The sequence below is a fragment of the Pseudophryne corroboree genome, chromosome 1 (genome assembly GCF_028390025.1).
Source record: "Pseudophryne corroboree isolate aPseCor3 chromosome 1, aPseCor3.hap2, whole genome shotgun sequence".
Lineage (NCBI taxonomy): Eukaryota > Metazoa > Chordata > Amphibia > Anura > Myobatrachidae > Pseudophryne > Pseudophryne corroboree.
This window is the reverse complement of record NC_086444.1, coordinates 892284951-892301994: the sequence shown is the minus strand read 5'-3', so window position 1 is coordinate 892301994 and position 17044 is coordinate 892284951. Positions and strand designations below refer to the sequence as shown.

Here is a 17044-nt window from a genome sequence, read left to right as displayed (position 1 = left end):
CGACTGCACTTGAACAGGACGGTACTGAATGAAATGCTGGGCTAGGTTCAATGTATTGAAGACCGCCCGCAATTCCAGAATGTTGATTAAGAGGAGGGACTCCTTGGTCCACTGACCCTGAAGGGAGTGTTGCACCAGCACCATGCCCCAACCTCTTAGACTGGCATCTGTCGTCAACAGGACCCAGTTGGATATCCAGAAGGGATGGCCCCTGCACAATTGTTGGTCCCGGAGCCACCAGATCAGTGACAGACGGACCTCCGGCGTCAATGAGATCATTTGAGACCTGATCCGGTGAGGCAGGCCATCCCACTTGGCTAGAATCAGCCTCTGGAGGGGGCGAGAATGTAATGAGCATACTCCACCATGTCGAATGCTGATACCATGAGGCCCAGCACTTGCATCGCCAAATGTATCGACACTTGCGGACGAGAAAGGAAGCAATAAATCCTGTCCTGAAGCTTCAGGACTTTCTCCTGACACGAGAACAACCTCTGGTTGTGAGTGTCCAATAGCGCTCCCAGATGCACCATGCTCTGAGCAGGGATCAGGGAGGATTTCTTCCAGTTGATGAGCCACCCGTGGGCTTGTAGAAATCGGACCGTCATATCTAGATGACGTAGGAGAAGTTCTGTGGAATTTGCCAGGATTAACAAGTCGTCCAGATACCGCAGTATCCTGACCCCTTGATGGCGGAGTACCAACGTCATCACCGCCATAACTTTTGTGAAGACTCGCGGAGACGTTATTAAACCAAAAGGTAACGCCCGAAACTAGTAATGGAGGTTGTCAATAGCAAACCTCAGGTATTGCTGATGTGACGCTGCTATAGGAATATGCAGGTAAGCATCCTGTATGTCCAGGGAGACCATGTAGTCCCCAGGTTCCAAGGCCAGAACTATAGAGCGAAGGGTTTATATACGGAACTTGGAAACCTTCACAAACCTGTTCAATGCCTTGAGGTTGAGAATGGGCTGGGAGGACCCATTCGGTTTCGGGACTAGAAACAGCGGAGAATAGTACCCCCGGCCCCTCTGCACAAGAGGCACCTGTACTATGACTCCTGTATCTAGGAGGGTCTGTACCACCGAATGCAGAGTGTTTGCCTTTGTCTGGTCCAACGGGACATCTGGCAAAATCGATGAGGGGTCGGTTTTTGAAGGCTATGGTGTAACCTCCAGTGACGACTTCCCGTACCCAGGCATCTGAAGTGGTCTTCAACCATTCCTGGGTATACCATAGAAGCCGGCCCCGCACCCTGGGATCCCCTTGGAAGCTGGCTGATGGGCCGCCCAGGCTCTTTTTGGCTTTGGCTTACCAGGTTTGGAAGTGCGGGCCTGCTTGTTGTACGCCTGACCTTTTGCTTTACCTGAAGGACGAAAGGGGCGAAAGGAAGTACCTTTAGCCATCGACACAGAAGGAGCGGTACTTGGCAGACAGGCAGTTTTGACAGTAGCCAAGTCAGCCACTATCTTATTTAAGTCCTCCCCAAACAGAATATCTCCCTTGAAAGGGAGTACCTCCAGGGTTTTTCTAGAGTCCAGATCCACAGACCAGGATCTCAGCCACAATATCCGGCGAGCCAGGACTGACATAGTAGAGGCCTTGGCTGCTAGGATACCGGCATCAGAAGCCGCCTCTTTAATATAGCGAGAAGCTGTGACAATATATGATAAGCATTGTCTAGCATGGTCAGAAGAGATTTCAGCTTCTAACTCCAAGGCCCATGCTTCAATAGCCTCTGCAGCCCATGTTGCTGCAATAGTGGGCCTTTGTGCAGCACCCGTGAGGGTGTAAATCGCTTTAAGACAACCCTCCACACGTTTATCCGTAGGCTCTTTTAGAGACGTGATGATAGTGACAGGTAGAGCTGAGGAAACCACCATCCTAGCCACATGTGAGTCTACTGGAGGAGGCGTTTCCCAATTCATAGACAGCTCTGGTGCAAGGGGATAGCGAGCCAGCATCTTCTTTTGAGGCACAAACTTCGCACCCAGGTTTTCCCAGGGTTCCTGACGTATATCCACTAGGTGATCAGAGTGAGGTAAATCTTGTTTAACCACCTTCTGACGCTTGAACCTATCTGGTTTCTTAGGAGGGACGGATGGCTCGGGATCATCCGTAATCTGTAGAATTAACTTAATAGCCTCCAAAAGATCAGGTACATCCACATGTGAACTACCCTCCCCATCAGCAGTATCTGAGTCAGAACCTGTGGGGTCAGTGTAAGTGCCATCTTCATCAGACGAGATGTCAGTGACAGCAGTGGATTGTGAGGAGGCAAGTGCTCGCTTAGAGGACCCCTTGGGCTTAGGCGAGCGATGGTCAGACTTTTTAGTAGTCAGGGACTGGTTCAACTTCTTCAATTGAGCAGATAAATCGTCCGCCCACGGCGGGTTAGCTGCAGGGACCACATACCGTTGTACCGGCATTGGGGGTCCCATAGGGGGTGTTAGTTTATTAACTAGCGTATGTAGAAGCGTGGAAAAAATGGCCCACGGTGGGTCATTATGTACCTCCGTTGCCACAGTCCCACTGGGGGGCAAGGAGCCCCCAGAACCAGATCCCACAGCTGCTATATTTTCCTCATAGGGATCTGTGGCTTCAGCAACACCGGCAGTGTGTTCAGCCCCAGAACCGTTACCCTCAGAAGCAGACATGATATAACTTGCAGTATCAGATAACACAGTACAATTGGCAGCAGCACAATACCTCTTACCCAAACCCCTGCGCAGTGTAGTCAGCACTAGCAGAGATAAAGGAGAGATATGGTGACTAAATCACAGAGAAAAATACGTATTAAAGTATATCTTTGTGAAAATCCTATATCAATATAAAACCTGACACACCAAGCTCCCTCAGGTTATAGAATATAGGGATAGCAAGTTGAGTGAAAGACACGAAATGGACACCACTCATCTATCTAATGCACACACAGATAGTCACAGTTTATACAATGCAGAGGTTATTACTATCAATAATACTGCACTGGACTAGCTTATATATATATAGCTATATAGTCAATAGATATAACACTGGACAGTAAGAACTGGATGTATTTCACAGGGTAATTGTACTAGAAAACCCTGACTAAATGCACTCTTTCTTAACTAGCACTGTCTAAAAAGGCAGGTAGAATACTTAAGTCTCATGTAAAGTCACAGCACTGACAATCAGGCGGCTTTACACAGGAGGATCTGCCCAAGCTGTCCCAGGAACAGTGAAGCTGAGAGATAATGGTGCCCAGACACTGACAGGGAGTGAGGGAGAGACAGATATGCAGCTCCAGGGCGGGAACATTTGCGGGAAATGGCGCCCTGGGGCTGGAGGAGGGGCTTCAGGTCTTAGACTTATCCCCCTGCTGGCAAATCCACCGGGTACTGTGGGCTACTGAAAATGGTTTAGAGAGAAAACCTGACCTGCACCCATGCCCTGGTGATCTAGTGGGATCGCCTGTACTGCCACAGTGTCCACCGCCAGCGCGCGCGGCCCGCCTCCCACTGACCACGCCGGATCGTGATAAAGACCGGGTCCCGCAAGTGGGACCCATTCACCACCTCCCAAAGCGCGGCCACGCGATCCCGGAGAGCCTCCGTCATGTGTGCCTTACGTGAAGAAAACCGGAGCCTCCTGCTGTAGTTACCCAGCAACCAGGGCTCGGGAGTGTACAGTGCCGCTGGGGAGAGCTGGAGCTGCAGCAGTGAATGTCTTCTGACATTTCCCACCGCTGCTGCCCTTGTAGTCTTCACTTTTTTCTTCAAAAAAAGCTCTTCTTAGGGTTGCCTGGAGCTCCTGTGCAGGGAGGCGGGGTTATAGAGAAGGCGGCGCTGTGCATTCTGGGAACAGTCAAAGCTTTGAGCCTGTTGGTGCCTCGGATCAAGATCCTACTCTACACCCCAATGTCTATCCTTGTGGAGCCCAGTGTACCCCGCAGCAGAAAAGGGTAATGGGCAGAGGGTGAAAAGGAAAAGTTGATTACATGCAGAGGGTGACAGGGCAAGGCAGAGAGAGCGATGGGGAGAGGCTGTGGAGGACAAGAAGGTGACTGGAAGAGGCAGTGGGTTGACAGGCTGAGGGTAACAGGGAGAGGGTGATGGGGAGAGGCAGAGGGTGACAGGGAGAGGGTGACAGGCAGAGGATGACATGGTGAAGTACTGTAGAGAGTGATGGGGAGAGGCTGTGGGGGATGAGGAGAGTGTGACGGGGAGAGGGTGACAGGAAAAGGCAGTTGGTGACAGGAAGAGATGGTGACAGGAAAAGGCAGTTGGTGACAGGAAGATGGTGACAGGGCAAGATAAAGAGTGATGAGGAGAGGCTGTGGGAGGTGAGGAGTGGCAGAGGGTGATGGGGAGTGGGTGACAGGGAGAGGCAGTGGGTGAAAGGCAGAGGAAGAGAGTGATGGGGAGAGGCTGTGGGGATGAGGAGAGGGTGATGGGGAGAGGGTGACAGGGAGAGATAGTAGGTGACAGGGAGTGGGTGACAGGGTAAGGTAGAGAGTGATGTGGAGAAGCTGTGGGGGGCGAGGAGTGGCAGAGGGTTAAAGGGAGTGGGTGACAGGAAGAGGCAGTGGGTGACAGACAGAGAGTGATAGGGATAGCTAGTGATGGAGAGAGGCTGTAGGGGATGAGGAGAGGGTGACGGGGGGAGGCAGTTGGTGACAGGCAGAGGGAGACAGGGCAAGGTTGACAGTGATGGGGAGAGGCTGTATGGGATGAGGAGTGTCAGAGGGTGATAGGGAGAGGTAGAGAGTGATGGGGAGAACCTGTTGGAGATATGGCGAAATTGACAGGCAGAGGGTGACGGAGAGTGGGTAAAGGGGAGAGGCTGAGGGTGACAGGGAGAAGGTGACAGTGAGAGGCTGTGGGTGTTGGAAAGATAGTGACAGGTAGAGGCAGAGGGTGACAGTCAGTAGATGAAAGGGAGGGGCTGTGAGTGATGGGGAGAGAGAAAGTCAGTGACGGGTACAGCCAGTGGGTGAACGGCAGAGGCAGAGTGCGGGAGTCAGTGGGTAACAAATATAATTAAATTTACTTCACCTACTGTACCATGGTAGAGCTGCAGCATGTTGAGGTTGACTCCTCATTGGGGTTTCACACTAGAATGAGATTGTGATGTTGGATCTCCACCGCTGGCAGGAGAGGAGGTAGTTTATCAGAGTGTAAGGAAGAGCCAGGAAGGTATGAGGGAAGGAGGAAGGAAAGGGGAGTACAAAAATAATATATTTGTCCTAGTACTTAATATATTTGCAGCCCAATTTAATTTAATTGATGTGCTTATGTGTCCATGCTGCAGCATATCACCCAAACATATATAGATCTTGTGTATAACAGACTTATTTACTTCATGCCACGTGCCAGTATGTTGCATGCTGCAGCATGGACACCTAAGCACAGCCAGGCCAGGGGTGGACATGGGATAGCTGAGCTAAGAATCTAGGATTAAATTAAATTGATCTGCAGCTGCTCAGTGGCTTTTTCCCAGCCCGGCCTTTGTAGTCACGTGGCTATCAGGGGAGTTAGTGCTGCCTCTATAGAGGGAACCATGCGGCTGTTTCTGTCACTGCTCTTCCTTCTTTCCCTCCCTACCAGAGACAGAGAGGAAACCGGGGCCGGGGAAACATAGGTAAGGAGAGGAGTTAAGAGGAGAGTGGATAGCTTTGCGGCTCCTCCTCCCTTCCAGCCAGACCCAGACTGCACACGGACAGCAGTGACAGCGTTACTAAGTATGGGGCACTAGCGGCGGGTGGTGCAGTGCTGGCAGTGGCATGTAAATGAGTCAGTGTACCTCATTGAAATGCCTCCAGCTGTGGGCCCCTTCATTGTGCCGGGCCTCGGTGCATGGCACTGACTGCACTGGTGAAAGTTTTGCCACTGGGTCAGGGTCTGACTCACGAGAGTCAGCCATATGCAGCATGCTGAGTTAGTGTTCCCTGGTGAGTCCCTTCTCACAGTCCAGCAGCACAAGCTGGTACACCACTGCCTGCTGCAGAGCAAGCAGAGTGGTACCAGATGGGAGCTGTCCTGCCCCCTGTTGCAGGTGTTAGCAGGGCTCCTGGTACACAGTCAATTAACCCTGCAGCCAAGGGCGTAGCTACAATAAGTGCAGGGAGTGCGGCTGCTAAGGGGCCCAGGCCACATCTGGGGCCCAGCCCTCCGCCTGCACCTATTTGTGCTGCCAGCAGTTGCGGGCTGGTACAAATTGGGAGTTCTGCACCTGCTAGCGTAACTCATACAAAATATTTCAATATTATTTTGCAATGGTAACAGTAAAATTCCCTTCACATCATGGGGGTAATTCTGAGTTAATCGCAGCAGGAATTTTGGTAGCAGTTGGGCAAAACCATGTGCACTGCAGGGGAGACAGATATAACATGTGCAGAGAGAGTTAGATTTGGGTGGGTTATTTTGTTTCTGTGCAGGGTAAATACTGGCTGCTTTATTTTACACTGCAAATTAGATTGCAGATTGAACACACCACACCCAAATCTAACTCTCTCTGCACATGTTATATCTGCCTCCCCTGCAGTGCACATGGTTTTGCCCAACTGCTAACAAAATTCCTGCTGCAATCAACTTGGAATTACCCCCCATGTTCATTAAACTGTCCTCTTCAGAAATAAGGTTTGCAAAGCCAACAGCAATTTGATTGCATTTCTTTGTTTTAAATTGTGCCCCTATGGTCTGGTGGATGTTTTGTATTATTGCATGGTGAAAACATTTCAAATCCAGAACAATGTGTCAGGTACTGCATCAAAGTCTGCCCCACCTGTAGACAGGGGCAGATTGGTCCAACGGGATGCCGGGATTGTTTGCCAGGATGGTTTGCCAGTTCGCTTCCTGGTTACTGCGGCAATGCCATGCTGTTTCCTCCCGCTCCTCTCAGCACAAGAATGCCAGACACTGGCTGCTACACAGGGAGACAGAACATAGGGGGTCATTCCAACCCGTTTGCACGCAGCTGCGGTGCGAACAGGTCGTAAATGCGCATGCACGGCGGACGCATTGCGCATGCGCATCATTCCGGGCAACAACGCCACCAGCGACAAATGTGATCGCAGCGGCGATCGCAAGATGGACAGGCGGGAGGCGTTCCGGGGTGGACACTCACCATTTTCCAGGTGTGGTGAGTCCAACGCAGGTGTTTGGTGGGCAGATGTCCGACGTCAGGACCGGCACCTTCATCGCTGGTCTTGTTTTGCAGGAAACTTTTTTAGCATAGCAGGGCTGTACAAGCGTTCGCAGCCCTGCTATGCTAAAATACACTCCTCCATAGGCGAAGATTAGTTGATCGCACCAGCAGAAAAAAGTTGCTTGGTGCGATCAGCTCGGAATGAGGGCCATAGTTCCGTCCTCAACATCTCAGCAGCAGGGCCCTCCCAGAGCGGCTCACTGCCAATTGTCACATAAACAGCACCAGCCATTCTAAGGGCACTTCTCTGAATGTCTGTGGGCTGAGCCGCTGAGCCAGTGCAGGCTGTATTAGAAACACTGGCCAGCATCTGTGATGGGGAGGGCAGCTAGACATGAAAGCCGATGTGGAGCTGGTGCAGTTGTGCGGAATTGCGCCCCACCACCAGTAGCACAGTCCATATCTACCCCAGTGTCCGAGCACCCCTGGGCCACCCAGGGATGAGACAGGTGTGAGCTGCTGTAGGAGCGGGACCCTTCAATTACACTCAGGCTGTCTGTGGTGACTGGGTCCCAGGAGTTGAAAAGATGTGAGGTCCTTGTTCAGCTTATTCTAACTTATGCTCACCAAGTCCCTTCCACTCCCATCCTGCCAACTTCTTCACACCACTACTACCTTCCTGCCCCCGTTCTATTACACCCTGCCTGCCTCCTGCTCCCTACCACTGCTACTCCCAATCTGTCCCCTGCTCCGTACAACTTCTGCTTCTACCCTACTCCCTGTGCAACACTTCAACTACTCCCATTCAGTACCGCCCCTTCCCCCCTCTGGCCAGCGGGGACAATTACTACCCGCACTACCATCTCCACACCTCTAGCCCCAGTCCCATACATTCCCCATCCTGCCCTCTGACCCTCTACACACAGTACTGCCCCTCAACCCAGAGACATACCCTATCCACCTTGTTTTCTTCTTGTGCAGGCAAGTGTGTCTTTCTTTTTCTTTCAGGGATAAATGTGTTTGTTTTTTCCCTGTGAGGGCCAATGTATTTTATTGTTTTCTGTAGGGGCCAATGTTTTGGTTTTTCTGTGGGGGCTAAAGTGTCTTATTATATTCTTGTGGGGGCCAATGTATTTTTTCTTTGTGTTTATTTTTTATCTTCCTGTCGGGGTCAATGAGTTTATTTTACTGTGGGAGCTAGTGTTTTTTTCATTGTTTTCTGTGGGGGGCAATGTGTTTTTTTTCTGGAGGACAAAGTGTGTGTGTTTTTTCAGTGTGTCTGCGCATTTGTTTGAGTTGCACCATGCATGCATCCTGATGGTGCTCATACAGAGTTACAGGACAGATTTAGATCAAGAAGTGTATTAGAAATGTGTTGGGTGCTCCTAGATGGTTACAGGGAGTTGGCTAATCAGAAACAGATATATAATAGTATGAGTGTGTTGTTGAAAGTGGATGTGTATAGAGATGCTGAATTGCTCACATTGGATGCCATACAGATTATCTGCACCTAGGATAAGGCAGTTGAACCTTTCAATGATGCGACCGATTATGGGGGGTAATTCTGAGTTGATCACAGCAGCAAGTTTGTTAGCTATTGGGCAAAACCATGTGCACTGCAGGGGGGGCAGATATAACATTTGCAGAAACAGTCAGATTTGGGTGGGTTATTTTGTTTCTGTGCAGGGTAAATACTGGCTGCTTTATTTTTGTACTGCAATTTAGATTTCAGTTTGAAAACACCACACCCAAATCTAACTCTCTCTGCACATGTTATATCTGCCCCTCCTGCAGTGCACATGGTTTTGCTCAACTGCTAACAAATTTCCTGCTGCGATCAACTCAGAATTAGGCCCATGGTGTCTAAAGATGCACAAAGCATGACTGCAGCATTTGTAGACACTGAAAGCAGGCCTCTCAGTCCTTGCATATTCTGACGCATGGATGTACACCAGGGAAAGGCATTGTAGTGGCATTAGCTTGAAGTCGCAGACACAACTGCAACAAAAGACACAAGAAGGGCCGCAACTGAGTCCAACTCAGAACCAGGCACTGCAAGGAGGGATCCTGTCCCCAACAGACCGCACCCTGTCAACAGACTTTGCCCCCATTATGGTTGCTTCCATAAATTTCCCAATCTGGTTTTCCATCCCAATCCGCCCCTGCCTGTAGATGAGACATTTACAAAAAATAAGCCAGCATTTGTAGAGAAATTATCTTTTGTGTAACCCATAATTGGCTTTTTCATTAGTTATACTGTATGTAACATATTTTATTTTACTGTATTATGAAAATATTATCTTTTCAGACTAATAATGAAGGTTGCGGAACACGATGGTTAATATGCAGCTTCAAAAGAAGGATCTCTACTATTGAATTTCACTGAAGAAGAGGCAGTTTAACAAATTAAAAAGAGATTCCTCAAAATTTAGCAAATATTTTAATTTTTATTACTGCATGGAAACAAACAAAATGTATTCTTTTCACAACTTCAGAAATAACATAGTTATAACTTTTAATTGTATTAGCTTCAAGTTCTACAGTAGACATTAGGAAGGCATCCGGTCCTTAGGTCGACAGTACTTAGGTCAACAGTCATTCGGTCAACCACTATTGGTCGACATGCATTAGGTCAACATGGTCTATAGGTTGACATGGTCACTAGGTCGACATGAAAAAGGTTGAAATGAGTTTTTCACATTTTCTTTCATTTTTTTAGTTTTTTCATACTTTACAATCCACATAGACTACAATTGGGAATGGTAACCTCTGCCGAGCACAGCTGTAGCGGAGTGAGGCACCTTGCCCGAAGCTCGCTCGCCATGCGAGGGGATACGGTGCACTAATTGGGGTTCCCGATCATTTTACGAAGTAATCCACACCCAAAAATACTTTAAAAACTCATGTCAACCTTTTTCCATGTCGACCTTGTTTATGTTGACCTAGTGACCATGTTGACCTATTTCATGTGTCGACCTAGTCAATGTTGACCAATATTGGTCGACCTAGTGACTCTCAACCTAGTTACTGTCTATGCTATGGTCCACACCCATTAGGAAAGTCATGTTGGTATATTCCCAAATGTAAGACATAAAGGGGAGATTTATCAAAGCTTTGAGAGATAAAAAGACAATCAGCTCCTGTTATTTCACTGGATGTGTCTCTTCACTTTATCTATCTCCAAGCTTTGATACATCTCCCCCAGAATGATAATATCCTTTTAATAATAATTGTCATGTGAACTTTAATTTGTATATTTTCCCCATACATAAGGATGATCCTGTTTTAAAGTACTTTAAACATGAAATGCACAGTTTAGTTGGAAAATAAACAATACAAATGTTTGATTAGCATTTTTTCATTTTAATTATTGCATATATTATCAAATTTTAATATTCACATGCTTCTCTAATAAAGTAATTCATTACAGAATCTTGACCTGAATAGTTGATTAAAATTGTATCTCTGTGTCATAGATGCAGGATTACAAGAAGGCTTTTAACACAGTAACAGGCAGATATTACGTAACACAGACTTTGCTATGAATATACTATGAGATAATGTTCACCTACACACATAAGATACACGCTACAACCTTACAGAATCTAAACAGGTTTTACAGTGGAAAAATGAACTGGTTTAGGTGGAGTCATGGATAAACCTTTGCCCAGATTACCGATCCAGAATCAGACCAGAATGTGTCATGTTTACAGCTCTGGGACATCACTAGTAATGAAACAAATCCAATATCTCATTTCTGAGAAGGCTAAATCCTTACATTTGATTAACCCAATCCTGACTGTGTGCTGTTTTAATATTCTGGATACAAAACTGTTGTTTAAAGAAGGTAAAATGACAAGAAGGTAAAATGTATTTCACTATTAGTGCCTTCCTGTTTTATTGTTACATGCAAATCTGTTATATGTACATTGTTATATGACAATCAGCAGGATCTTCTCTTGTTATATGCCAATCAGCAGGATCATTTCTAAAATATAGAATACCAGAAATACAGCAGTCCAGGCTGCTGCTCCCTGTGAGGTGGGCAATCTGGATATCTGGAAATAATAGGGTAACTCATCTCGTAAACGAAAATTTGCCCAATGCAATGCAATCTCTGTTGGAGGAGTATTTCTGAGAATGTTTTTAAGTATTTTAATACCAACCACTCAGTATAGAAGGAATATTGATTGAGCTGCTTTCAACATACTGTATATTGCTGGCTATACATCTGAGCCACAATTCCCTGTTCTGCTCATTCTGATATGCCAGAGGTGATCAAAACTGCAGAACAGTAAACATAGATGATCGTCGATCCATCAGGGAACAGGCAAAATCCAGCATGTTAAAAATTTCTGATTTGCCAATCCCAATAAGTTTTTGGTCAAAATTCATGAATCAAGGATTTCCAGCATAATAAATTTCCCTGATCCCCTGACCCAGGAATTGGTAGAATGGGGAATTGCCTCGATAGATGTATGATGTATGGGCCCCATACAGTATGGCACTGTTTTCCAACTCCAGTCCTCAGGGATCCCTAACTGCGCATATTTTACAGATCTCCTAGTTGGTGCACAGGAGAACACATTATTGGCTGACAAATTTTAAAAGATCCACAGTTGGCACTAATTATTTCAATTGTGACATTGAGATCTGTGAACCGTGCATCATTAGTGGAGTTGGGAAACACTGACCTACAGTAATGGAATACTTTCATGAATCATAATTTATACTCACAAATGATGTTTTGTGGGACCAGTAAAGTGAGTAAGATGGCAGCATGTATTTTTTTTAACAATGCCTTAATGATACCACATTTTCTAAACAAAAAGATGATACATGTATCAACTGTTCAGAAACATATTTGCAACTTACTGTCACCTATATTCCTTTCCCTTAAACCCAAACCCTATAAACATATATTGATTATTTTGTTATGAGTAATTTTATACAAAATCATGATTCAGCTGTGAAATGTTGTAGACTCCAAAATAGTATTAATTCTATTATATATGTATAGCAAACTACATTCTCTGTTCTCAGGGTTTCACAATCTGGTGTGAGCACAGGTGTCTCAGTTAGTTGCATGCATTAAAATGATTGAGCTACTGATTTGAAACATTAAGGGGTACATTTACTAAGCAGTGATAAGAGCGGATAAGTGAGCCAGTGGAGAAGTTGCCCTTGGCAACCAATTAGCACTGAAGTAACATCTATAATTTGCATACTATAAAATGATACAGAGCTGCTGATTGGTTGATGGGGAAATTTATCTACTGGCTCACTTCCCCGCTCTTATCACTGCTTAGTAAATGTACCCCTAAGTTATAAATGTTTGTTGCTATTGATCAACAGTGGAATTTGATCCAGTGCTGTACAGGGTCCAAGAGAGCAGCAGCAAATTTGTTAGATTATATTGCCTATAGTTCAAGGGCTATGGCTAATCCAATCCCGGGGGGGAGGGGGGGGGGATTGAGAGATTATGTGAGAGTTCTCTTGTTTTTTTTTTTAAGTGCCAATGATACACATGGTTGATTTTGCCAGGTTGATTTTGTCTTGTAAACGATTGCCACTTTAAAAAAAAAAACAGGTGAACTCTCACAAAATCTCTCACTTCCTGATTCTCACAACCTATAACATCCCCCAAGTGTATATTTACTTCTGATCGGTTTAATGTGGGTTGCGGCTGTGGGCAAATCTCACTTGTTCTCTGTAGAAGGTTTAAGGACACCAACAATGTCCTGGAACTGAAAGGCCAAAACAGTGTTTACTACAGTATGCGTGTGTCATCCCACAGCCATGCTCAGGGGAGCAGAGTGGGGACCTTCACCAAGAATGGGCTGAGATTCCCCTGTGGTGCCTTCATTCGAAATGAAATAGCCATTTTATATAAGGGCATAAAACTTCAAAATAAATAGTCTAGTCTTTTATTTTCAGCCAACTCTTCCGAATACTGAAACAATACTTATTTGTACAATAAACTACTCTACATTACTCTCCACCTATCATTGCCTTACAAGTATTCATTTGCTCATTATTGTTTGTCACAAAAAGATGGTTATTCATTTGCTACCAATGTATGTATGGAGCTCCTGGTGGAAAGTGCTACAAGGTAAAAAGTCAGTATGTATTTCAAAAACACTAAAATAGTTTGCATTTTTATTAATAAATAAATCACTGTTCACTATGTACATGCAGTGTATATGCAGTTTGAATTCCAAGTTAAAAGATTTCTAAAGGGATATTTTCAGAATGATCTACTGTACAGTCATTTTATGTGTAAAAAAAAACATTTTCTCCACAATGATTTTGTTATATATTATGCTCAGTCTCATTTACAGGAATGATTTAAATCATAAACCAAGCATAGTCTGCTTTTAGTGTGCCCTCATTCACATGCCAGCATAGTGCCCAGTAATAAGCTTCAGAGAGTGACGGTTGTTTACTAACACTACTGAAATATGTAAATGTAAAGCACAGGAACTAGGCAGATAAAAACTAATTAACGATCATATACACCTGATTCAATATAAGGCCTGCAGATTATATTCAAGTCTCTGAAACTAGTCTGACCATAATATCCCTTTAAACTGGGACACTCATAAATTACACAGGTTCTGGGGCTGATTAAAACCAGGTGACATACAGACTTGAAGTCAGCCAGCCACAGAACCTGTGTAATTTAGGAGTGTCCCAGTTTAAAGGGATATTATGGTCAGCCTACTGAAACAAGTGTAACTACTGTAGTTTTGAACACGTAGGTTTTAAACACTTTTATGAAGAAATAGGCAATATCAGATCTATGCAGCATGCCTTCTGTGATGTTCAGATATTGCTGAGCTAGACCCATTCTTTAAAACAAATCACTCTTCCCTGTCCATGCAGTATGTGTTTGTTTTCAGGATCAAGGTACAGAGTGGTCATATATCTAAATTAGAGTGATGAATTAAGCTACAGATACTAAAAGTGCCCATAACATTCCCCATCATTGATGTCTATATTAAATGTGCAATTATATATTTTTTATCCTTTCAGCTGGCAGACAACATAAAAAGACCCACTAAATAAAACTTTTTTATGCTTCTTCAAATTCATTATATGGTTATAACAATAATGTTAGATGATAAAGCACATGAATATCTTAAAATAGGTTTTGAAGTAATTATTAAGCATATCCCTACTCCAGTCGCAACCCCAGGTACTGCTCCATGCAGCCATTAATCCTGTGGCTTGAAAATTTTGTGGGTAGGTGGTGAGTAGGAGGACCAATCATGCACATGCGCCACCACTGAATTGGTGAGCGGAATTCATGAACTTATGAAGCCATGAGTAACATGTGGGAAGCTCAGTAAGACTGATCACGTATGAGGTATTTGCATGTTTAAAATATTTCCTATTCCCTTGTGCAGATGATATAAAATAGGATCCTTTACTGCTCTTTTAAGATATTGACTATCTTTAAGAATGTTTAATACAATGCATTAGGAGGTTATATTGCAACCCACAGATAACGCTCCTTAGCATCCACAGTTTAAAAATTCAGAGTTGGCTTCAGGGAACTGCAGACATACACTAGATGTGAAACTGAGTTAACTCCTCTCATTATGGGGGATATGTATCACACCTTGAGAGATAAAATAAAGAATTTGTCCAAAACCAATCAGCTTCTGACTGTCATTTCACAGACTGTGCTAGATAAATGAAAAGAAGAAGTTTATTGGTTGCTTAGGGCAACTTCTCCACTTTATCTCTCTCCAAAGGCTTGATACATCTTCCCTTAGGAGAGAACATGTTTGACACAGTAATGTATGTAACCACATTTTAATTCAGTTAACAGCCATCCTACCTTCCTTACCCAATGGGATAAATCAACAGTTCTATGTCAGATGGCATCTAAATGGTAACTGTAAGGGCCTCAATGCAGCCCTGCCTCATTGCACTAGGGACACTGAAGTACCTGTACCTGTTTGTATGCCGTTGGAAAGATCTAATCAAAGTTGAATCATTATACGGTATCCAGTTGATAGGTCAAAAGTTAAAAGGGTCAACAGTGAATAGGCAGACCTCAAACGGTCGACATGCATTAGGTCGTGGACTACAATTGGAAATAGTAACCTGTACCGAGTACACGGTAGCAGAGGCACCTTGCCCAAAGCGTGGCAAGCCTAAGTGAGCCATGTGAGTGGACATGGTATACTAATGGAATTATTTCCCGGAAATAAAAAGTTGCATAAAAACACCCCCAAAAAATTTTGTCCACCATTTCCATGTCAGCCTATTCTACTGTCTACCTTTTTCTATCGACCTTTTAACCCTATCAACCTATCGACCCTGTTGACCTTTTCATGTCAACCATTTGGGGTTGACCTATTGACTATAGACCTTTAAATATGGATGGGGATGTTATATATTCAGAAATAACGGTCCAGTTAATAATAAAATAAGAATTTACTCACCGGTAATTCTATTTCTCGTAGTCCGTAGTGGATGCTGGGCACTCCGTAAGGACCATGGGGAATAGCGGGCTCCGAAGGAGGCTGGGCACTCTAGAAAGATCTTAGACTACCTGGTGTGCACTGGCTCCTCCCACTATGACCCTCCTCCAAGCCTCAGTTAGGTACTGTGCCCGGACGAGCGTACACAATAAGGAAGGATTTTGAATCCCGGGTAAGACTCATACCAGCCACACCAATCACACCGTACAACTCGTGATATGAAACACAGTTAACAGTATGAAACAATAGAGCCTCTCAACAGATGGCTCAACAATAACCCGATTTAGTTAACCATAACTATGTACAAGTATTGCAGATAAACCGCACTTGGGATGGGCGCCCAGCATCCACTACGGACTACGAGAAATAGAATTACCGGTGAGTAAATTCTTATTTTCTCTAACGTCCTAGTGGATGCTGGGAACTCCGTAAGGACCATGGGGATTATACCAAAGCTCCCAAACGGGCGGGAGAGTGCGGATGACTCTGCAGCACTGAATGAGAGAACTCCAGGTCCTCCTCAGCCAGGGTATCAAATTTGTAGAATTTTTGCAAACGTGTTTGCCCCTGACCAAGTAGCTGCTCGGCAAAGTTGTAAAGCCGAGACCTCTCGGGCAGCCGCCCAAGATGAGCCCACCTTCCTTGTGGAATGGGCATTGACAGATTTTGGCTGTGGCAGGCCTGCCACAGTATGTGCAAGCTGAATTGTACTACAAATCCAACGAGCAATAGTCTGCTTAGAAGCAGGAGCACCCAGCTTGTTAGGTGCATATAGGATAAACAGCGAGTCAGATTTTCTGACTCTAGCCGTTCTGGAAACATATATTTTCAGTGCCCTGACAACGTCTAGCAACTTGGAGTCCTCCAAGTCCCTAGTAGCCTAGGCACCACAATAGGCTGGTTCAGGTGAAACGCTGACACCACCTTTGGGAGAAACTGGGGACGAGTCCTCAATTCTGCCCTATCCATATGGAAAATCAAATAAGGGCTTTACAAGACAAAGCCGCCAACTTTGATACTCGCCTGGCAGAAGCCAAGGCCAATAACATAACCACCTTCCACGTGAGATATTTCAGATCCACGGTTTTTAGTGGTTCAAACCAATGTGATTTTAAGAAACTCAACACCACGTTGAGATCCCAAGGTGCCACAGGAGGCACAAACGGGGGCTGACTCTGCAGCACTCCTTTTATAAATGTCTGAACTTCAGGTACTGAAGCTAGTTCTTTTTTGAAAGAAAATCGACAGAGCCGAGATCTGTACCTTAATGGAACCCAATTTAAGGCCCATAGTCACTCCTGCTTGCAGGAAATGCAGAAATCGACCTAGTTGAAATTCCTCTGTTGGGGCCCTTTCGGCCTCACACCATGCAACATATTTTCGCCATATGCGGTGATAATGAGTTGCTGTAACCTCTTTCC

General features: G+C 45.2%; 1 protein-coding gene across 1 annotated transcript in view; it reads left to right on the top strand.

The window, feature by feature from the left end:
• Positions 1 to 10454, top strand: part of LOC135050104 (EF-hand calcium-binding domain-containing protein 14-like) — a 327290-nt gene extending 316836 nt beyond the window's left edge. The window contains exon 11 of the mRNA XM_063956272.1: positions 9437 to 10454. Coding sequence (XP_063812342.1) covers positions 9437 to 9441 — 5 coding nt within the window. The 3' untranslated portion in view covers positions 9442 to 10454. The remainder of the gene's footprint in view (positions 1 to 9436) is intronic.
• The last annotated feature ends 6590 nt before the right edge of the window (positions 10455 to 17044 follow it).